This window comes from Grus americana, chromosome 3 (genome assembly GCF_028858705.1).
Source record: "Grus americana isolate bGruAme1 chromosome 3, bGruAme1.mat, whole genome shotgun sequence".
NCBI classification, from domain to species: domain Eukaryota; kingdom Metazoa; phylum Chordata; class Aves; order Gruiformes; family Gruidae; genus Grus; species Grus americana.
In genome coordinates, this window is record NC_072854.1 from 81761862 (window position 1) to 81786997 (window position 25136).

General features: G+C 35.2%; 1 protein-coding gene across 8 annotated transcripts in view; it reads right to left on the bottom strand.

Annotated features, from left to right (window-relative positions):
* The window catches only part of SIPA1L2 (signal induced proliferation associated 1 like 2), a 224505-nt gene that overhangs the window by 33480 nt on the left and 165889 nt on the right, over positions 1–25136 (bottom strand). For all 8 annotated transcript variants that reach the window (XM_054821154.1, XM_054821160.1, XM_054821159.1 and 5 more), the window contains 5 exons: positions 22197–22354; positions 20078–20654; positions 16101–16375; positions 3897–4154; positions 234–317 (listed from right to left, as the gene is read on the bottom strand). In XM_054821154.1, the coding sequence (XP_054677129.1) occupies positions 234–317; positions 3897–4154; positions 16101–16375; positions 20078–20654; positions 22197–22354 (1352 nt within the window). The remainder of the gene's footprint in view (positions 1–233; positions 318–3896; positions 4155–16100; positions 16376–20077; positions 20655–22196; positions 22355–25136) is intronic.

A 25136-nucleotide genomic window follows, 5' to 3' on the forward strand; every position in this document is an offset into this window, starting at 1 on the left:
ACCAGAATTGTAAAACAACAATTTAGTCCTAAAGAGTTAAAGCAGTATGGCTTTAAAATTGTATTGGCATACTTGTTACACTAATGATCAGTAAACCTGCACGTCTTTAAATATACTAAGAGATCGTGCAAACAAACCTATGATGTAGAACATCCACATAAATTTTCCTTCAGAAAGAAGATGCATGGGAGCTATAGCAAAATTAAAAAAAAAATTTAAAAAATCACCAATACCCGTCATATCCCACTTGCTGTCTCCATTGGCTGCTCCCACTGGGTCCTGGGTCACTGGAGGAGGACTGGTTGCTTGGAGAACTTCTGTAATGTTGACTAGAGTCAGTAACAGTGCACTGAAGTATTTGTGGGGTTTCAGATTTAAACTGGGCCATGCTTCTTTTATAAAATACATTCATTTTATAAATAATGCAGATGCAGTAGGAACACTTAATTGTATTCATTTTTGGAATTTACAGTTTTATCTTAGTTTCATGAAACTTAAACAAGTATATTATTTATTTCATCACTAATGAAGTATTTCCAACTGAATACACAAAAAAGGCACAAAAAGAGAAAGACTAAGTGCCAAATCCTATTTTGCTTACATCGAGCTTTACTTCTGAACAAGTGGGATTACTCAGGAGTCAGAGCAGCTGGATTAGGTCTCTAAATTTACATGTGGGAAGCTCTAATGATGGTTCAGAAATGACTGTTAGTCACTTTGCACGTATTCCAACTTTCAACATAGTAATTTAGAAGAGGTAATACCAATACTTTTTTATTTTATTAATTCTTTAACATAGAAGAGCATAAGAAAATATTTTCATCAATAGTATAATTTTGTACTTATTATTTAAACTGTTGAGCTACCTGTCTTAACAATGTCTCTAATTACTCTTCTTGAATTTCCAGGCAGTTGAAATGCAATGTTCAAATTTGGTTTTGATCACTCTACTATCCTTCACTTCTGTGCGTATCAGTCCTTAACTACAATACAACTTCCCTCAGTGATATTACCTTGAATTCCCTGTATTTCCCTTCTTTTTTCCATATCTTTTTTTTTTTTTAAAGGCTATATGTAGAAATGAATGTATGAACTCAGGCAAGATGTGAAAAGAGACAGTTTTGGATTTATGCACAACACTTTCCCAAGGACATGATATTCAATGAGCAACTTTACTGTTCAGCTTGAAAATTTTAAAGACATTAGCTATCATATTTTGTCTAACAAACAGCCAAACACATACACAATAAGTAGATAGCGTAGTGCCTAATTTTTCAGCATGTCTCTCTCTGATAAGTTTTGACAGTACTGAGCCTCTCTCAATCAAGTGAAATAGTCTATAAGCTACAGTTGAATTCATTTGCATGTTCTTGCTTCTTACCACCAAGAACTTTGCATTTCTTGCACAGCTTAAGTGAACCAGCATTAAGGAATGGGTAAGTTATGATCCCATGTGTTTTCAGTCTCCAGAATGACGTTTAGGACACTGTCCTCAAAACAGAGACATTGGTTTGTACTATCCCAGGCTGAAGAATGTCTAGATCCCAAGCCTCCCATTTGCTGGACAAGTGTCTAGCCATTAACCTACTAAACAAAAGGTGGCTACAAAAGAAGAACCACAGAAATCATCAGTGAATGCCTCACACAGTTCCTTTACAGAAGAGTTGCAGCTGCCTGCTCTCAGGAATGGATTCCAGTCTCGAGGTGAAAGGACGCACTCGTCTACAAGTGTGTCTCAAGGACTAAAGTACCCGGGGACTTCTTCGTACGAGAAACCAGACTGAGTCTGACTGAAGCTTCACTCTTAGGCACTTGCTATAAGCAGCTGTCACAGAATTAGGCATTTTGTAAAAACAGGAGTGGAGCTCAAGGATATCCTTGTATTTCTTACTGACTAGAGGACACTCCTTGATCAACACCAAAACATTTGGATTGCCTTCTCAAAGCACTTAACTCTCCTCAGTAACTGTGCTCAGTACTAGGAGCACAGGTGTTCAGCTCCCAGGTTTTAATTTCACTCCAGGGTCTGGGCACCTAACTCTTACACGTCACAGTAGTTGAACTGTTGCTGCTTAAGTCTTTCACCGCATCTAGCTCACATTTCTGTTGCTTCTTCCTCTTTTTGTCTCCAAGACCAACTATTTTATCACTGACCTCAATGTTCACTCATTTTCAGATCAGTTGCTATAACTTCCCTGTTTTATCAACCTGCTTCTCCCTGTCTGCACTCTTCAATTTGTCTAAATTGATATTGGGTCTCTGATCCTCTAAAATCTCATCATTTTCCTAGCCTGAGTATACATTTTCACCCTTGTGTAAGTACAAATCAACCGTACTTCACACTCTTTTGTTTTAAGCCCATTTGTCTGCCAAGCCATCAACTATGCCTCTTCCCATGTGGAAAGACCTTGCCAATTAGGTACCTTTCTTTTCATGTTTCAAGACCCACATGTCACAGTTCATAATTTTTCCTCTCTTTTCATTATTTATACTCTGTACCATGTCTTCCCCAGAACAGCACTTCTGCATTGCACTTCTTTTGTTTAAGGGATACAGGAATTTTTTCATGACAAGAGATAGCCTCTGCCTTAGCATTTTTTCACATGCTTCACTGTTAGGAGAAGTGCAACTTATGTTTGCGAAGTTTTTTGGAAATGTATGTGTCAGAAAGCTTTCACTTTTTTCTCTGTATAGGCATACAGTATGCTTAGTAAAGCTCCATAAATCCTGAACTATTTCTAGACATGTGATACATTGTCCCTTTATGACAGATATTACTAAGAATTTCAGTAACAAGACATTAGGAAAAGCTTAAATCCTATAAAGTTATATACATGCTTACAGAAATGCACCTCTCCTTTTTACAGGGGGTGAGGAGGTGGGTAGGGGAGAAGGAGAATACAAATGATCAAATGGTCATAACTGAGAGTCTGCCTTCCCCAGACCATGATATAGACATATTTTCAAATATGTACTACTATTACCTGTATATATTTCAAACAATGTAAAAAAATCACTAATTCTTTTCTACTAAATAAGATAGTATAGCAATAGCAGTATTTCATTATTTCATCCAGAATTTTTTTTTAAGACTGGTATTTTGGATTTTCATATCAATTAGATATTTTCAACATGCAGTATTTTTTTCCTTGGAAATTAGAACTACATCACCCCATGGAAAAAGGGCATAAGCAGAAATAATTGCAAACAATAAAGGACAGAGAGATCGACTCAAGACATAGAGTTCGCCTAAATAATTCAAGGGTCAAGTGTATTTACAAATCTTTAACTTTAAAAATAAATTTTTATCTTATGAAGAATTATGATTAAATTAGAACAGAGCTAACATTTAAGGATACCATCCCATCATCTAAGAGGTGTTACATATTCAAATCACAAGCCCTGCTTTGTTTAATTAAAAGCAAAGCAAAGCTTAAGGACTGGTAATGAGTTACAGAACCCTTTGAAACTATGCCAATAGCTTGGTAATGAGATTAAATAACTCATTTTTAAAGGTATTAGTTCATTATATTTACGTTCATTATTTGTTTAAATAGTCACCCAAAAGGTGAGGGACAGGGCATTGTTTAGATCAAAAAGTCAGAAGGCAGTTTCCCACTTTACTGATTTGGGACTAAAGGGAAAGGTTAGCTGTCCACAGTGGTAGGAATCCTCAGTACCGTCCACTTCCATCACGAACAACAGAAGTCACTCGTTTCAAGTAGAGGGAACTGGGAGCAATGAATGCTCTTTAATGCACCCTCAGAATTAAAATTACTGTCAAAATTCAATAAAATAAGGTTTAAAAAATAAGTATACCAAAGGTCTGGAAAGCAGAGCTACCTAAAGTAAGGCACATTAGGAAAATGACAGGCATTAAAGGGAGAGCATGTTACCTTGCACCATCTGGCAGTTTTCTATCAAAGGAAGTGCTGCGAGGAATGGCTGTCTGAGCCTGCTGGAGAAGCTGCTGGCACTGCAGTCTGTCAGATGTTCCTAGGATTGGAGAGGCACGAGAGAGAGGCTGCCCAGCGGGAGTCGGCACCCGATGCCAAGTGGTATTCCTTCTGAAAGGGGTTTTATACTCACATGGGGTGCCTTCACTGTCAAGTTTGTATTCCACCATGGGTATACGACAAAGTTCTGAACAACCCCTGCGGGACAAATAAAAACGCTGATCAGTCTCACGGGAGGGAACAGAAAAAGAAATCTTGCATTCTACAGTCAGAAGTATATGCATATTTTTCTTCCGGGTGCCTAAAGGTGTTCATATAGCATTGTACCACCCTTCGAATGCTTCAAAACTATCATGCTGACCAGGTAGGAAACATTTCAAAATAAAGGATTTGCTCTCATGTGCTCAAAAATTTTTGAACTCTCTCCTTGCCCTTCAAAAAGGAGAAAATATTAAGCTTTTATAAATTAATCTGCAGCTTTTATAAATTAATCTGCAGCTTGAGTTTTACATAATGAAGACTCGTAGAAGCAAAGCATTCAGAAAGCAGCAAACATCAAGTTCTTCTACAACAGCTTTAGTTGTTTAAATTTGATAAATATAAATAAATTCTTACTGTAAAAAATTACATATCCAAATGCAGCAAACTAAACGTTTCTTACTGGTATTGAGAACTTCCCTGTAGAATTCTGCCTTATCCCCACTGAATGACAGAACATACACACTGCAATGCAAATGATTAAGTGGCATCTAAATATTTTTCTATTTGTTTTCAAACCGCACTTTCTAATGTCTCTCTTCCTGGGGGTCTCTATGCTTGGAAGAGAAACGAGGCAGCAGAAAGAGACAAATCAGAAACAGTCTGGCTTACAACCTCTGCTTGAAGCTTACAGTGCAGTTAAATACTAAACAGCATTCCCAGAAAGTGTAAACTCAGGTAAAAGTAGTGACAGTGTTCCCCAAAAGATCAGTCTGCCAGTGGGAGTCTTGGTGTAGACTCAGGCTGGATTTGAATTAAGGGTTACTCTTTCAGAAATTAGTTAATAGAAGCTTCACACCCACTTTAAGTCTGCACTGATTATCATTGCAGATAGTTTATATTCTCACATACCATCTCCATTATTTGTCTGATAGGTAGTGCTTACTAAATTAACATCTATAAAGGACATACACTAAATAATTCTAATGCAACATGTAAAGTTTAAGTACAAAATAGTGAAAATTTGCTTCTCTGTCTCAACTACAATTCTGCGCTATCCCTTGAGCTGAGTCTTGATCAGGCTTGCTTTTGTTGAAAACTGAACATTCACTATTTCCAACTAAATTAAAATCACCTAGAGAAAGTGTGTGTACGTGTTTACACAGTCTTAATCCGGAAAATGTTTTGGCACAAATGACTTAGCTACAAATGTGTGGTTCAAATAAATTGTATAGATTCTCATATATTAAATTACTGTGCCCCAAAGTTTCTGAACCAAACACCAAAAGAACGTTTTCATTGTCAGTGTTCTGGTAAGCAGATAAAAAAAAAAAGATATTATAAAAATGCTAACTATGTTATTCAAGGTTGTTGGAGAGAAGATGGGTGTGCAACTGCAGCAGTTACATAGTCTGATCCAGCCAAATGCTCCAGGCTGCTGAATTTTGTGGTACTAAACTGTTTATCCTGTAGCATTAAATTCCAGTCCCTGCTGGCACTCAAACATATGAAAAAGGTAAATAAAGAACTATAAAACATATATTAAGCATTGAGAGTGGAGATTAGTAGCCGATGTAGGCTAGAAGACACCGTGATAAAGAGGAGCTGAACAGGGGTCACTAGAATACTCCAAAACAGAACTCAGAATTCCTGTTTTTTCAAGGTTATTCTATGATCAGAAATATCAGTATTAAACTCACCAGTAAAATTTGACATGAGTAAACTCTGTTGACAAAGCATTGCTGGACATGCTGGAATTTCTTATATTTATTATATATTATTTATTTTTTTAAATCTAAAGGGTCAAGCTATAACTGTACATCAAAAGAACACTAATGCTGCAAGCTTAAGAACGCAGAAGGTAAGACATTTCAAAATTATTTTTGTTGCACATTTAACTTTAATCTGTCTTATTTCTGTCAGTGAAGTAAAATCATATACTTTCTCTTTTGCTTTTAGCAAAGAACTCTACCTCATTCCATGCATATAAAAGGCATTCATTGAAGAGCTACTACTCAATATATAACTATCATTATGTTTTAATATTTGTCAGATATTCAGTTGCATTTTTCTGCACCAATTTGTGATAAGAAAGCATTTGATGGCTGCATACTTTCACTGGCTATAAAACTCATTTCTTTCCAGCTCCTCTTATCTCATAGCATCAGAGAATTTCACAAGAATGATTTTCTAGTTGTAGCTTCCCTATGCAGGTAAGAACGCTAATAGTCTCCTTCCATAGACGAGGAATGGAACTACAGAGAAACTAATATTATAAAATTATCAATTAATTTCAGAAGGTCAATTTGATAGATCTGTAGCCTTCCCCCTGCCCTGAAAAGGCCCCATTTATTCAGAGCACCACTTCAAACTACTTCAGTTATCTATTTTTTAAAATTCTTTCACACTTCTGAAAACCACAAAACATGCATTGGGTTCTTAGAATGATGAACACTGTGGAAAGGCCAAGTAAAGCAAATTGCATAGAATCGCACAAATGTTTCTACTGCAGAAGCATACGTAGAATGCATTTCTCCAGTGCAATATTCAACTGCTTATATCCCAAGACCATTCTTCTCTTCATAAAGTTCCCTGCTTCCTTCACTGCCTGCAAGAAATGACACCAAGGTGTAAGAGACGATAGCCTCTAGCAACGTAACCTTGATTCATTTCCAGAGCAGATCAATGTTATGTGAATGCAGAGAGTTCTTAAAGGAAAAAATAGCCTAAGATTGATTACTCAATTAAAGACTTTCATAAAGCTTTATATAAAAAATAAACAGAACAAAGAAAGCCCAGATGACATAGTAAGGTTAATATTCATTTAGTGCACTGCATAATTTCTCATGTGGCCATATATGCACCGTTCATCATTATTTGACTAGGAAGTTGAACAATTATGTAGGCTACAATTTCAATCATTCTTCTGCTGATTTCTCAGAATTTTCACTTCCTTTCTTCATTCCTGTAGACCTTAAGTGTTAGAAACAAACCATCCCCTCCCCAACTTTAATTATTAGGATATCGATTTCACAGTTTGTCTTGGTAATTGAGAAAGTTATAGCATGTAATTGTCATTGTATCCCTTATTAGATACGCCCCATAAAGTACTTTAAGTGCTGTAAATATAGCCATGCATTTTGAAGGCAAAAGGGATTGTTACTACTATTTAGTTAGACTCAGCTTGCTAACTGGATAGCTAAAGCATGATATAAAATAGCAAACAACAAACTTTCCTGCAAAGAATAAGGATTTAAGATTTTGTAAAATTTTGTGGTTTTTTACATCACTAAAATATATTCCTCTGATAAACGGAAAAATGGTTCCTGCAAAAAAGGCTTACAAAACAACCCTATTTCAAATCACTATAAAAATCTAACAATGTTACTTTTAAACTCAAAACAGAGCTCCAATATGACTGTTGTAACTGACCGTCTTCCCAAATTTCCATAGTTTAAATGGAACTACTTTATATGGCTTCCTTTGTCACACAGACTTTTTAAGTTTAATTTAAAAGTTCCAAGCCCATCAGTTCGACATTTATAGAAAAAATTATGTTCTATTGCTTCACAAGCACTGCCTAAAGAACAGATACTGCAGTATACTGGGATATGTAAAGTCAAATTTGTAGCTACCTCCAGTATCAGAAACAAAGAGAATCGATTAATTCATGCCTGTAATCCAAATAAGGGTCCCCACCCACCACCATGGATGAAACGGCAAGTTATCTTGCTTAAAAAACCCCCTCCAAATTAAATGCAATTTCCTATTAAATATTTATTTGGACCATTATCTAATTTGTATTTATAATATTGTTACTTATTCCACTGGATAAAGAATATACCTTGGCTCTGGTATTGAATGATAGCTTTTAATTAATTTTTTAATTTTAATTTTAAATTTATTTTTTTTAAAAGTCACTTTAAAGAATACATAAAGACAAATCTATATTTTATGATCTTAAAAAGATATTTAAATTTATGTTAAACAAGTATAGGATATCAAACATCTTTCCCAATTACATTCAATACAACATTTTGAAAAATGGACTTGCGTTATTTATCAAGCAAGTGTGACTAAGTCTTAACCACACATCAGAAATCATAGCACTTCCTGTCCTTCACTATAGTTTGGCATTAATTAAATCAATCCTTCAACACGAAGCACAGACTCTTACTAATATCTTTGGTTCAAGAGCCATATTATCCTATAAAAAATTTGGTTAATAAAACCTACTCTGCAATTACACAGAGCATGACTCTATGATACAGCTAGCAGGTCATGACTGCATATTAAAATTTAAGAGCCCACTATAATAATCTGCAATATTCAAAAGTTACTGTAAGGAGCATTATGTTCTGAAAGAATTATCAAGCAGTCCATTACATTTTTCAAACTACGTCAACCAAGTCTTTCAATATTAATTTAAGATTCCACATAAAGGTTCACTAAAAGGCTCTGTGCAGGGCCTTCATTAGGCAAGGATGCTAGTTAAAAAAGGTAAATGTGAGCCTCCACAGAAAAGTCAGAAGCTTTTGTATACTATGATCAGCAGTTTGCCACCTTGATAACTACACAAAAGCCTCCTTTTCAGTTATATCCTACCACTATCAACTACTTGGTATGATTTCAGTATTTGGACCCTAACTATCTACAGATTTCATGCATCATGAAGGATTGGTTCAGGTAATAACAGAACTAGAATAACTGGTTAGAATTTAATGTCAGTTCACTGTATCACAGATCTGAACCACTAAGTGGGATGTAGGGATAGAGAAGAAATAACTGGTGTTCACCAGTTGTATCACACCAATAAATTATCCCTTACTATCACCATTTCAATTCAAAAAACATTTAGTCTTGCTCAATAATGAGTCTTTATATCTAGCAGTACAGTAAGTAATTGCATTCTTCTAAATCAAACTTTATGTTTGAAAGCGATGACTTCTATTACAATGCATATTTGTTCCTACACTACAGCAGTTCCCACAAGGTGTCACAATGAGACTGAAGACCCATCATGCAATCTATTAAATCCACATAATAAAACATAGATTAATGTCACATAATTGTAGGGACTTAACTGGAAAGCCGAATTTAGTAGCTTAGTTTTGCTTAGATGCACCATGTAGTTAAATAAGATATGCATACATTTCCCCTTCTCTGACCCCCTGAAGTGCCTTCTGGAGGTAACCCCTCGACTCCATTGACTCCCTATATCAACTACCGCGCAAGTCCAAGACATTGGATAAGATTCAAATAGTCTAAGAGGACTCTGGTCAAAAAGTCAAGACAAAAAAGTTCTGACATCTCAGAAACCTATTAACAGTAGTCACACTGCATTAAAAAAGAAAGAGCTGTCATTTGAAAAATAGTAAATCAGTTTTCCTTTAAAATAATTTCATAGCACAATAGATGTATGTGATTATTTACGGCAACCTTAGATAAGGCTGCTGCCCACTTTATCACTCCAGGTTTAAGGCAAGTAATAACTCTGGCAGTCCCTTCACAGAGCTGAAGAGTTGAAGCTGACAATCCTTCCTTATGAAGATACACTCATTGTCCTTCTGATCTTTGTTACTGTTCAGTTTTAAACAGAATCTTTGTGTCAGTGAGCTGACAAACAATTTGAAGGCCTCCTAAGAGCCTCTAAGCCTGCATTGTTGTATGAAAAAGACAAGAGAAATGCAGACTGGATGTTGGATGAAAGGAGCTAGTCATGAAATAAAAGAGGAGGAAAAAACCCAAAACAACGAAGGTGTCTGGCTTACGTGTATGATCAGTAAGGCAGTAACAACCCCTGCAGTCTCTGCTGATGGAAACTAGGGCACAAGCAGAACAAGTCACATTTCCAAATCCCGGAGAACAGGAAAACAGCTACATCAAAAGACAACAATTATGGGGAATAAAGGCTTGAGAAGCTGTTGGCAAGAGAAGAATCACTAGGAAAAATAGATAAAGAGGAAAGATTTTTGTGCCATTAAAGAGAAAAACCTTCAAAATTCACAATAAGACTGTAAGATGAAGAAGAGCTGGAAAACCAATGGTTAGGATGTAAAAGTTGTATTATGCTCCAACTTAAGAAATGGAAATGACAAGTAACAGAGAGGACAAATGAAGCAGGGGAACAATACCAAATGGAGATCTAAGTCTTTGAGCTCTGAAAGGATTGAGTTCAGAATGAATCCTGATTTTGAAGTAGTCTTTAAGATACTGGAGAGACAAGATTAGGAATAAGACCACACATGAGGAGATACAGGAATCAGTCATGAGGAAGTAGCAAGGAAAGATATTTCACATGATTCAATCAGTTGAATTTCAAATTAAATGGCAAATACAAAGTTTGGCTCCATAGATATACTATTTAATGACTTACAAATACACCTTCTTTAGCAAATAGGAAAAAAAAATCTACTTTGATTCAATGAAAAAGCTAAATACAACAATTGCATGCACTAAAATATCTTTCTAGGTCGGAAATAGCATCTTTGGAACCCCAATAGGCTTAAAGAAAGGGAAGAAAGAATAGGAGATTTAACTGACTACTGCAAAGAACATCCACAGATTCTTCACTTATCCCTCCACTAGTCAGATTCAGGGGGCATCTGATTCTTTCAAACTTCAGATTTCCAGGTTATCAAGAGTCCTTTGAAACATTTTGTTCTTTACTTCAGTGGGAGGAACTAAGATATTCTTCAAAGCAACTACCCATAGCAGCAAAAGACATTCAATTAGTATCTCCTGCCTTCTTTATTTGAGACATCAAGCTACAAATGACTACAAAGACATCAACAAATTTCAGCAACTGCACACAGCATAGTAATCACCTAGACTGATAATATGCTGATCTTAAGATCAATTCGGTGAAATGCATTTGCAGAGGTACCTTTTAAATTTTGCTATGTGGAACTTTCATCCTATTCTCTTTTACAAAAGAAAATGACAGATTGACCATACTTCTGATAAAGATAAAGATTCCTTCGAGCATACTCTAAGTGGTTACATCTATATTTTACTTCAACTGATGGACCAAATGAACAATTTGAAGTCCAGGAGCTTCTGAGATGTGACATTTAGTATCCAAATTGTAATAACAAATAGCCTAAACCCAACTTGTAAGCCATATTCTAACTACCAGGGTCTAGCTACATGAACACTCCAAATATGCTCCAAGGTTTACACTGCAGTGCCTGTCAGCTACAGTACCTGTTGGGTTGAATCATGAATGCAGGTAAATGAGATGAATGGCACAAAATTTGTCTAAGTCTTTTCTCAGCAAAACACTATTGTAGATGCCAAATTGAAGATGTTTTAAATGGCTTTCTCCACTTAAGCAGGACATACACATGCCGCGTAGTAAAAATCTTCTCAATGCTGCGCAGAGCTCTTGACAACTGCCAGAATGTTTGCTTACAGGAGTCATTAGGGCAATTTTAGTAACACGGTGAGGATGAGGTACATCTTCAAATGGAACAGGGAAAGGCTTTCAAAGAATACTGCATAAGTTCTCGTGTACAGAATTTACTTAATTGATCTACGCTATACTTTTATGTTAGAAGTACAGTCATTCTGACAGTAAAGTTAAGCATTTTCTACCATTTTATTTTTTGTTAGGTAGAGAGGATTAACTTTTGCAAGTGACAGGGCTTTCAACTAATATCATTATATTTTCTTAGTCCTAGTTCTTTCACTTACCTCTGAAACACACCATAATCTAGAGTTTTCGGGTATTTGCAGCCTTCTTAGGTTAGTAGCAAGGGGGGTAATTAAAAGCTTTGGTACATTCAAATTCTGCTTTTACAACCAAAAGTTCAGTTTCAGGCTCTTCTGCTTTAACCCACTTCAAGTGTTGTTAGACTGGCAATATCCTGCCAGCAATTCTAGACCTGACTTCTTTCTAGCTCAGAAAACTTAATTAAAAAAAAACCCAAACTAAATAATCTGAGGGCCCTGTGAACTATCCCACCAGCTTATGGCAAACACCCTTGAGGGAGATTTGAACTCTTCCACACAGTAAACCCTTCTACTTCCTAAAAACATTTTTCCAAACATTCTATACTCTGCTGGTTATCTGTTACTTAAAAAAAAAAGCCCTAGAAATACAATTGTCAAAGATGATCACAATCATTTAAGAGGAACAAGCATCAGGACTGGAAAATACAGAAAGTCATTACACCTATTTTATTTGTAAGAAAGAGTTTGCAAAGTTCAAGAGAATAAAACCACCTCAAAAGAAATGCAGTAGTACTTAAGAATGGCCCATAGACAGTTTCAGTCATAGTTACTAAAATATGTCCATTTTCAAAATTACCTACAACAGCAGGAAAAAAATCTGTTACTTGTGTAGACCAACAGGTGGAAACTACCACTCCTACATCATTTACAGTGGTTGTACTTTAGCTTCTGTTTCTCAGCCATCCCCGGAAATTTTGCTTAAAGTTTTTCTTTGTTTTCTAAACTTTCTAGAAGTTGTTTCTTAAGCAGTTCTTAAACAGTTTCTTTTAATATATAATGGTAGTTAAACCAAGACAGACACAAGTTTCAATGTAGTAAGTAAGATGAGCTGATTATCTCAATATCTGAAAGACAGGCATCAATAAAATGATATATGGGAATTTTTCATGATTTTTTTTTTTGCTAAAATTATATTTATATTCTTGCAAATGTATGCTAATTTTTAATACAACTGATTCTTGTAGAAACAAAGATGAATGTGTTTTTATATCTATGCACAGTAGACAAAAACTTGAAAACCCAGATTATGGCATTTAAAGTAAAAATTTTTTATAAACTACCAATATCTACCCTGAGAAATAAGGCTGAAATACAGAGAAAAAAACTCCAACTGTCAGAAGATCATATGCTCTGTAGGATGAGTCAAACTTTCAAGGTGCTTATTTCAGCCTCCAAATCTACTGTTCTACATATGTCAGATAGACTGAAGTATCATTTCTTAGAAGAAAATCTCTAAAAACAGCTGTGAATGAAAGCAATAATTAATGGAGCACATCTGTGAAGCTTTCTCCTGCTTTTGAACCACCATTCTTCTAGACATGTACAGCGTGTGGATCAAGGACTGATGGATCCCCAACTTTGAAGGAAATATGTGTATGCCTGTTTTGAGTGTTATTTGATAATTACTAGAGCTACGTGACAGTAAAAAAGTTCTCTCCTGATGAGCTGGCACACCTGCCTTAACCTTACAGACAGGTGTTGGAAATCACTCACAGAGACCCAATTCTATCCTATATAGCCATGCATGGATTCTCCAAGGACAGTGACATTTCTTGTCAAATGAAGGTGAAATGGATTCTAGTTCTCCAGATAGTCCTATTTTACATCCAAAACTACTACCTGTAAATTTCTCATAAACCTGATACCAGGGTACAAGACATGAACATACTGGAGCAAGTCCAGCAAAGAGTTACAAAGATGGTTAAGGGATCAGAGGATCTGAAACACAAGGAGAGGCTGAGAGCAATGGCATTGTTCAGCTTGTGAAAGAGAAGGCTCTGGAGGGATCTTATCAATGTGTATAAATATCTGATGGAGTGATGGGGAGAAAAGATGACAAATTCTGAGTTGTATCCAGTGAAAGCACAGGAGGCAATGTGCACAAATTGAAATACAGGAAATTCCATTTAAGCATAAGTAAAAACATTTGTTATTGTAAGGATGATTGCACACTGGAAATGAAGCTGTGGAGTCTCCATCCTTGGAGATACTCAAAACCCAGTAAACATGTCCCTGAGCAATATGCTCTAGTTGACCTTGCTTTGAGCAATGGAATTGGACTCAACAATCTTCAGAGATCCCCTCCAACCTCAACTATTCTCTGTTTCTATGATTCTGCAAGATAAGACATTGCAGATGGCTAACACAAACAATTGAGTAAAACACAGGGAGATGGATTTGCACAAGTTTTAACTAGCAGGTAGCTGTGATAGACTATCTTCTTTCTCCAAATCTCCGGTAATATACGCCCTTCTGCCTTCTCCTCAGTCCCTCGCTCATTAATATTTTTTTACAAACAACGTCATAGGTCATGTTTGTCAACTGAAACTCTCAGTCTTGACTCCTGATATCCATATTGCTTTCTGTCTCCTCTGTTTAGATTATAAGCACTGAGAAAAGGCAAGTTCAAAACTCTCTGGATATCAGATCCCTTCCAAGTTGGGCAATCAAAATCACTAATCATATTTTGAAGATATAAAGGGGGAAATGAGGAGCTTACTGTTTCAGTGAGAAATTGATATTTGAGAGAAAGAGGCATTAATGATTTCTTTTTTATACTAGAGAGATGAGGCTGAAAAGAACTTAAAAATAAATGCTTCGGTGTTTTCCATATTTTAGAATAGAAACATAGTTAAAAAAAAAATTCCTTAGTAACACAGTTTTAAAAATGCAAAAAAATTATAAACAAGAACAGCTTTTGCAGATTTTTCCCAGTTTGGCAGCACTCAGTTAAAACTCCTCCTGCACATAGAATGAGTGCCATGTATCACACTGATTTGGGATTTTAACATTTTATTTCTAAAAATGTATCGAAGAAGATATAAACAATTCATACAGTACGTATTTTTCCATCAGGGCCTATAAAATACACGGTTTTACCTTCAATATAATAGGATCAGCTCATTAGGCTCATATTCTGTAAACAGCTTGGAAATGTATAGCAAACAAGTCAGTGAAAATTCATACCCAGAAGCAGATGGTGAGAATAGCAAAGCTAAGCAAAGAGAGGCTTAATTGCAAATTCTATCCAACTAAGCAAAACGGTGGTATTCTACATTCACAGGCATTTTCTTCAGAAAGGAACCCAACACATTGACATGCAGGTTGAGGCAGGGGAGGGCACTTCTGTGTCATTCATCAGGCCAATGACTACTTGGAGAATTGCCACCAATTAAACAGTATTCGTGTACAGTTGGCACCAACTTCATAGTGCTGCATGCTACGTAAAATTTTATGGCTTGTTGTCTTGCCAAAAGCAACACATCTAACGTTTTTTCTGTTAAATTAAAAATCAACAAGAGATTTTAAAGTTGGCCTTCTACAAGAAGACATGTAATTCAATTTATTCTGGTACAGTTCTCATTTAGAATGAGCCAAATTAACAGTGCCTAGACAACGTATGTGAGAAATAAAGTCACATTATTATAAAGTTTTAAATTTTCCCTACTTCTTCTCTAGTGCATAATATTAAAAAATGGAGAGAAGAGCAAAAATCTTTTTGACACCAAAAAAGGAACACTAATGAAAGAAAATTGCATTGCATCCCTGAAAAACAATCTTTATTACAGTCTTTTCCTGAGAGTGTGAGCATTTATTTCATGTTGCAGCAAGATTTCTTTGCTTTAACTGATGATTTAATTTTCACTACTTAAGATGACTAAATTAGATATTTGCAGAAAGTGAGGAGGACTCAAAGACATGATACCATACCATATATATCCAGAACCCAGTATGTCACTACTTTTGTTAAAATCTGAACATAAGAAAACATAAAACAAATCTTTTTCAATAGTCAGGACTCAGAGAAGTGTCATACACAGACAAGGTACAGCTTTCAGAGAAGGATTCCCAATTTTCAAATTTACTATTAAAATATAAAATTCTCCCATGGAAGAAAAGAAGTCACATCAGCTTTCATAACAGCTCAGTCACAAGGCACTAAAGTTTACTTCTTACTCTTTCAAAGCCATATAAAAGTAAATTTTCCATTAAATTTCTTACAGGATCCCATTTTATCTTCTATTACAAGCCAACAGGGGTTTGGGGGAAAAGACTGCTTTAGGAACCTCAGTAATATTATCACCAAACATGAGAGACAATATCCATTTCCTGAGGGCCTCCAATAAAAGACCCATCACTTCAGCAGCAGCAGAGAAAGAAAAACCCAACCAAGCAGATACAAATGTCACAATGAGAACTGTTGCTCCTTACCTTCTAGGTGCTCCATCCTCGTGTGGTTGAATAATCACCACTTTTACTGTCACTGACGTACGTAAAAGGTCAATCATTTGTTCATGAGTCAAAGTTGCCACAGCCACTTTACAAATCTCAACCAGGCGGCTTCCTTGCCGTAGGCCTGCCTTCCATGCAAAACCAAAGGGCTCCACATCTGCCACTATCCCTTCAAAGTTCACGTGGAATCCAAGTTGGCCCAACCCATTCCTCCGAAGGGTCATTTCTGTAGTTTCACATCCTCTGGTCACTATCTAAAGAAGTAGCAGATTGTTACGCTATTGTCAGGACACTCACTTCTTTGAGCACACAAACAGATCTGTTTGGAAACACTAGAAAGCCATGTATGCCTTGACCTTAAATATCTAAATATACTAATACTAACAATTATTTTGACATTTGTGGTTGAATGTTTATGCATAAAACAAAATGAACAGAACATTTCACAACGCTAAAAATCTTACATCCTCAGAGCAAGCAGCTGACCTGTGTCAAGTTCCTTCCCCCCTGCCCAACATTAACACAATATCATTTATATCTTATTGAAAACTTAACAGCTGCTTTAGTTTCAAAACACAAAGCAAGTAAAATGCTGTTCTGTCAGTTACTTCATTCTTGTTGGCAGACTGACTGCAGGTGTGCAGGAATTTTTTTCTTCCATATTTGACAGGATTAAACTTGAGATATAACGAGCCAAATTGAGTGAAATGCTTCAGTTCTAGCAGCGTTTCTTCCTCAAGACCATAGCAATGAAGATAATTTTGATTTATTTTGCCTTGTAGTCAGATTCCTAACTACCACCATCTCCAGATGTGGACATCATTAAAATAGGATAAAAGTTTTCATGTCACTGGGAAATTTAGAAACAAAAAAATTACTTTCTTCATATTCAATGAAAAGTAATTCTGTCATTATATAGAGTAGCCAAAATTCTTCAAATTCAGACTTTGTTAAGCAAGCTTATTTGTATATACTATGTAACAAAGTCCTCAACAGTTTTCCCCAGTAAAAAGTAATCATACAATAGCATGTATGCTAGGGTACTGCATCAGCAGAAGACCAAATTCTAGTCCACATTCCAAGCTAAGTTTGTGAGTTACCCCAATATTCCCTTCTGTTAGTGTCACAAGACCAGTATGTATTTTAGCTCCATTAGTACAATTAGAACAAAAACTTAACCACTGTGAAACCACATTATCAAAAATCTTTGTTCATAATGCAGATCATTCAAAGATCTCGCCATGCTCTATAACACTCCGGCAAGGCAAATATCCCCAGCTGAGGGATGGAACTTTATCCTTATGAAGCTAGACAATAATCTTTTTGGTGGGCAGACACCTCTTTATGATTATGTCAAAGTATGTGGATTTATCCAATTCAGAGCATTCAAAATCTCTTCAAGTTAGTTCAATATTAAAAGGTTGAAAAAGAAGGAAGATAAACATTCCTGCCAAATATTCATCTATTCCCAATGGAAAGGATTCCAGCAGATCAAGTCATCCATAAGTACATCCCCTAAAAGGTGACACTGCATGTTACACAGTAATGTCACATAAAACATAGTGCTGTTCCACTTCAAAATAGGTCATTATTCTTGCTTGCTTGCTGTTTCACTCAACATGTTGCCATGCATGAACTAAGAGCTGGCTTTTCTGAATGCAGTTAATACAGATGAAATTAAAAGACAGAGATTCTCTAAGTCCCAATTTTTTTAGTATACAGGCTTCTAAGGAAATTTTGTCTACTGAGATTCTTGTCTAAAGATTCAGGGTTTTCACTTAATCTTATATGACTCAGCCATTCTCTGTTATCCTAAAGCTCAGAACCACTGCTTCTTCTGCTTTCAAACACAGCCCACCAAGTTCATATATAGTTTGCTTTTGCTGCTCTTTCTACTTTATATCACTAGATACTCTCCCCTCCAAATACAGATCTGATTCTTGAGTGACAAATCCCAGTTCTTTTTTTAGTCCTGAACTGATTCTTTTGGTTCAAACCAAAATCACAGTCTGAGCTTTTCACATCTTTGCTTAATCCAGATATGCAGATAGGTTTCCTATTCATCTGCATGATTTAAGCCCCGGCAATAAAACATAGTTATTTCTTTGACAATCTCATCTAGTAACTGCAACATTTTACTCACTGGTTTTAAGAAATGCTTTTAGTAGTGACCGAAAATGGTAAATCGTGTGGTCACTGAAGTTTGATATTCTGTCACAGTTTGAGCTTTCATCTTTAGCATCTGCTGGCACATGTGGTTGTTGACCTTAGCTGTGTTCTCAGTCACTTAAAAGGTTTTTAAACTATGCATATGAAGTGTGGAATCAGAGTTTCAAATACTTTTTAGTGGCTGTAATGGTTACCTCTGAGTTTCTCTGTCAACGTGTATACAAGGACTGTTTAGAAAGCACTCAGCATCATAAAAAAACCTAAGGAATAACATCAATATGCAGCTTTCAAGTTAGAGGAAGAAGCAGGGAAAAAGGAGAAAAATATGAGGTAAGAAATGGGGATGAAAAAAGCTTTAAAACAATTAATGACAGCTAATTCTTTTAAGCAATGTGAAAGTTGGATAGGCTGCAGTGAAAGAGAGAAGGCAGCCAGAGTTCATAGCAGTAGATACTTGAAGCTAATATTCAGGTTAATTTGGCAGTAACTGATGCTAAATTTCTGAGGGTTAAAGCAAATTTGTCATTATTTAACCCAAAATCTGACCATAAAAAAAGAGGAAGTATTCAAGTACACATATATAACCATTTTGTTTTGTGGTTTTAATTACTGAATTTTAAAGATCTATCTTCAGCAACTGGAATATTTCCATGTTTTGTAAAACCGAAAAATTAAAAAAAAAAACAGTAAAAGAAATTGTCGACAATAACAGCAGAAGTTTTCACTAGAACTTTGAATCTTGTTTTCCATCTGTGTTAAGCAATTTATATTGTTCATTTAGCAATGTTTAATAGGAGTAAACTATGCGTAAGCTATTTTTCAGAAGGGAAATACCCTTCTAAGGAAAGTGAAACTGAAGACCTCAATGAAAAGGATAATATAACAGTGGCAAGAAGAGTTTAAAGACATTCATCTATTGAAAGATTAATTGTTCTTTGGAAGAAAAATTTTATTATTTAGAGCATGATATTGAGCAATACTAAATGTGACTGCAGAACTACAGAGGCCCTAAAACATCAGCTGCAATCCAACTGTTCCAGTGTGAAAATGGTAAGCATAATGATTTCTTTTCAGCACCAGGCTTTCTAATATAAACAAAACTGAGACCATCTACATCACTTAAATTAAGATCAAAGGGTGATGTGTAATCACATTAAGTAGATGCATCAGCACTTTTACCTTGGAGTTACTGTCAGTTCATTTGTACTGACTGAAACAGTTACAGGACAGTTATGCTAACAGGGTCACCAAGCTTCTGAAAAACTTTATCCAGCCAGCTGTAAAAACTGGCATTAATTGGTCTAGTTTTCTTTACTTCCTGCAGTTGCTCAGTATAGAGGAACAAATCAGCAGAATCACTTATACAATTTTTTCTGCTAATATTCATGTGGGTAAATATAAAAAGTCAAAGTGAGTATATTGTACACATTAAGATTTTGTATATTTTTAAATTAAGGTACATTTCTACCTGCAAAGGTGTGATTTGAGAACAGGCTACAACAAGAGAAGACAAAAGCTTAGCCTTTCAGTCCCGATTTCAATACTGAAACCATCCATGGCCTTGGGCAAGTCTATCAGATTATTGGTATCAGATTCCTCATCCCTGAAAATGGGTTGATAACACTTATTTCATATGCTGTTGTGAGGAATATTGCTTGTAATACTCTCTGAAGACTGAAAACACTCCCGAAGTATAAACAGGACATTTTTAATTATATCTCAAAGGAGATGTAGACAAGTAACTCTTCATAAAAAATCTGAAATTCCAGTTTAGGAACTGTACTTACTTCAAGTCTTTGAACAATTTCTCTGATGTCTTCAGTACAATTATCTGCTGCAGACAGAAGAATACATTCTCCTCTTTCATAAAAAATTTTGATGCTCATTAATCCAGACGTCCATCCAATAACATCTCTGCATGAGCAGTTAAACACAACATTTTTTGATTCCTTTTCAATCAACATGATAAACTCATTGGAGATTCCAAGGAGACATTCAATGTCAGCAGACTGGCCAAAATCTCGCGCAATCACATTCCACATAATTGCTCCAACGCTGAATAGATGCGCATCTTTCCTTGGTTTCACTTTTTCCTTTTTTTTTGCCCCTAAAGTAATAAAGCTAAACTTTGCTGAAGTATCCACTGTAGCTGTGGTAACGAAATTTTCTGCCAGATCTTTCAAGTATTCTTGACGTGTCCTTGTGGCCATGGCTCGAAATTTTTCTGACTTATGTGCCGCATTTTCAGCATTAATAACTTTGGCTAAAAGGAAGTCCCTAAAGACTGCTGATTTGGGGAAAGTTACTCCTTTGGGAATGGGTGGACCAAACGGAGGTACATCTTTTGATCGTGAAACACCAACACTGGAAACAGAAAGAAAAAAATACACTAGTTAATTCCTAAAAAAAGATCAGGTGATAAGCAGAACTGTGATCTGTGCAGTCCATTTACTTTGTTTGGTTTAGCTTTGACACATCAATTTTCAGATATTTTAGATACATCAAAGAAAACTGATTGGTTGTCTGGTTTAAAATGTCTTTTTTCTTTTAAATACACAAAAGACATTATGTATGTTTCTTACTAACACAAAAACTATCAAGGATGACTTCTCAGGGTGTCACTGTCTCCTTTCTTTCATGGAATAAGTATAAAAATACTTTTGGAGACATAAACGAGAGAAGTATTCCTAAAAAAAATTTTTTTTAATGTAAGTCCGACTATCATTTTCAGCTGTCACACAGTTAAAACTAAGAAACATATAAATAGAACCAGAATTTATTTGAATCCTCAAACATTTTACTACAATGAAGTGTGAAGACAAAGAAAAAGTATTGATGTCAAATGTGTCTATAATGGGAGCATTCTGCACCTGTTTAAGTTGCCTACTCTATGTTCATAAAATGTAAAAATACCTGCAAGTCTTGATATGGACAGTTCACAGCAGGAGGTAAAAGAAATAGGAATATTCTTCTCATTGATACAGTTATACCTACAATTGGTATCTACATAATGTATTTCAACTGAAAAAGGATTTCAAAATACTGTGCAAACTACGTACAACTACTACGAGTTTGACTGAAATGCAGTTACATTTGGGATGACAGACAGACATCATTTTGTAATAAGAAAAACGTAACTTATGAAATATCACGTATTATTAAACACAAAAGAGCTACTGAAACAAAATCAAGTTCTAAAAGATAGCTTAAGTTCTAAAAGGCAGCTAAAAGATAGTAATATGACCCAACCTGGTGATGTACTTTAATTTTATTCTAAACAATGGATAAATAACATCTATACACACTAAATCTGCACCATTATGCTTCAAGTCCTTATTATTTGCACAATTTCCAATCAGTTCAGAACTATGCTTCCACCCTGGTTACTTCACTAGAATTCATGATGCAGTAACTTAAATGTGAGAGTTAAGGTCATCTGAAATTTGAGATGTTTTTATACTCCCCAAAAGTACTCATTCATGTGCTCAAAGGCCATGACTCACCCCGGTGTCTTATTGTCATACTTAGGGATTTATGCAGGTTAATAGCCTTCTAAAATACTTTATTTTAAATCGCTTTCTTTGAAAAAGGAAATGTGCAATACAAATTCTAAATTAATTTATATTGCTATGTCTGCAAATCTTATTTTCATTAACTTCTTATATCCCCATTTTGAGTCCATAAATCAGCAACACAGTTCTGTATATACCCATTTAAGTCTAGAAACTGTGCCCCATAACTCTAGTTGTGTGCAAGGGAGACATTGGGGTTTCAAACTCACAGAAAATGTAGCAGAATTTTTAAAATCGTATACATAATATTTCTAGGAAATACAAAACTGTTAGAAGAGGCAGTTCCATTGTAGTTCTTAATAACAAACTTAAATAGTTATAAGGCTCTACTCACCTATAGCACACATTTTCAGTGCAAGGATTATGCACTTTGACTATGACAAATACATGTTGAAAGTGGGAACGAATATTTTTTGGAGTAAAAGGAAGTGCTCCTGGCTCTTGGAAGACAATGGTAACTATGTCATTTCCTATATGCCTTTTCCTTAGCAGCTAGACAAGAAACATGCATTGAAAAATTAGTTATAAAAAAAAAAAATCACGATTTCTTCATTTTAGCAAAAAAACACCCCAACCAAACCAAAATAAATGAAACTTAATTTTTCAGAAGTAACTTTTAATTAATCATATCCTGGCTAGCTACAGATAAAGGATACTGGATTGAATTGCAAAAAGATTAGGAAAGGAAATTGGGCTAAGTTTACAAAAATATTAGTGAGTTTTCTTGCATCTCCACACTAGTTCTGCATAGTTTCTACTCATTTCTCTTTCATTCTGTGAGAAAAATATATTTCTCTTGCTGTAGTGCATCCCTTTAGTAAAAAAAAAAGTTACATCACTTGACATTTCTCACTATATAGGGAACTGTACATCAGTTCCCTATTTACAGTGTAATAGTTGCTTTTATATCAAAAATATAAATTGCTTTTCTTTCTCAATAAATTTTCCTTTTCCATGTTACATTTTTATTAAACATTGTCCTTAATATTGTTATCTTATTTTTTGTAAAAAAATAGATTATCATGAATACTCATCACAAATTTTAACAACTGCATACTTGAGGAACACAGCTGAGACACAAAATACTTATGGAGAAACAATAGCTATTAGAAACTCATTAATTAAAAACTTGCTCTTGTAATTGGTAGTTTTTATCATCAAAACATATTTAAGGAATAATTTAAAGTACTAAATCACTGTTACAAGCTAAAACTTAATAAAAACTACAAAACATGTCCAGCAATAAAGGACCACTTCTCTCTCAAAAAAACCCCCAAACAAAAAACAACACAGTAAAATGATGTTCACTTTCCTCACAGAATTTTTTTTACACATTTTTCTTAAATACCTTTGCTTATAAAACATCCATGTATATTACCAGATGGAAAAAAGTAGTCTAATGTGCTACATTTTAAATATCCACCCAAAGTCTGTCAAAGACCTTGCACTGTCAACCAATAGCATACACACACTTAAAGTTTTACCTTAGCTCACGAGGAACTAAAAAGGATACAAGAATAACTTTATTTGAAAACTTTATGAGAGAACAAATAAAAATTTCTCTATCAAGCTGATTTTACAGAACATAATTTTTCTAATAAAAGAGTATTCGCTTCTGTTTTCTAAGTTTCATTAAAAGTTAGTATTTCAGCTACCAACAAAAAAAGCTAAGTTGCACATGCTAAAGCCTAAGATCCATACATATGTTTCATTACATCACCTAAAATAACACAAAGGATGGTATTCTAAAGGTAGTAAGAAGTACCAAACCCACAATTCTGAAGTACTCAGTATATCTATATTATTTTAAACATAGTCAAAATCCCAAATGCGGATTAAAGAAATAAGATTTCTGATGAAACTTTAGAACAGATATAAGAACAGAAAATAGTATTTGGTAGAAGTCATGTGGCTCAGTCAAGTTTTCAGGTTTTTATGACTGAAATAAAAATGACTGGCTATTTGAGCAATTTAAGATATACATCCTGTTGCGTACAGATTACAGTAAAAGTACACTATGTGGAACTGATCACAGAACTAAGTGTGCCAGGGATACATTAATTTGTTGAGCTAGTGAACCATACAATTAGATCATAGCAGTGAAGCACAAGTTCATGTTTAGAGGTTATTATTATCTCACAGGTTGGAATTCACACCGCAGTTAAATTTGTAAGAAACCTTCCAATTATGAGGTGATTAATTTCTGCCTCTGTTATATAACTAACTGCCCAATTACTCTTTCTTGCCACAGTGGTTCATACCTATGCCTATACAGTTCCACAGAGCAAAATCACAGAATTAGAAAGAAACATCCTGTTGAAAGTTGTATTTATTTCTCAAGACCACCACTGTTTTCAAGAATATTTTCTGCTTTTGTAGACCTCTTTAGGGGGTTCTACTTGCCATCGTAGGTTGCTTAGGCAAGAATAGCAGTCACTTAATAAGAGTTAAGTTTTAGAAATGTTTGAAATTTTACTAGCAAAAATAGTAATTTCAAAATTATGGCAGTTCCCCTTTCTTATCCCTAAACTATTTTTCAAGAGCTTAAACCTCCAAGAGGCACAAAAATAGGAAACAGGAAGTCAGGTCATCATTTTTAAGAACCTTACCAAGCTTGCAGAGATCTTCTTCAACATTTTAAAATAAAATCAGTGTAACACTGTTATAAATAACTGTCATGCATAAGTGGTCAGTGAAAGTCAACACAATGCAAAGGCAAAGCACAGTCATGGCTGTGCGCAGAGTATCATAATGCAAAGAACTTGGAAAGGCGAGAGAAGTAAACTAGGGTGATCAGGAAGATGGAAAGAAGTGCTCTGGATAGGATAAAGGAATAGAAAAAGAATAAAGTATTGAATGGAGAAGAAGGAGGGAACACTTATGTCCCTGGGAAATGTGAGATAAGGATAGCAAACTGAAAATGAAAAAGGAATTGAAGGAAACTGGAACTAAGCAAAAAGACTTCTAAGAAACCCTTTTCTAGTTTCCATTCTATAACCTAGATTTTCCTCCCAACTTTTACCTCCTAGCCTTTTTTCCATGTTCTCAGTTTCCCCTTCCTCTCCCATTTTGAGGTCTGCTCAGGTTTGGGGTTTTTGGGAGTTGTTGTATTATTAATTTTTTTTTTAATCTGCCTTTCTAACATACTCTAAAGTGTCTCATGCCAATGCAGAGCTCAATAGCAACTCTCAACAGGGTGCCCAGATTACAGAGGATTACTTACAGTAAGGAGACATCAAACATACTTTGACATCACTCTAGTCTAAACTGGCAT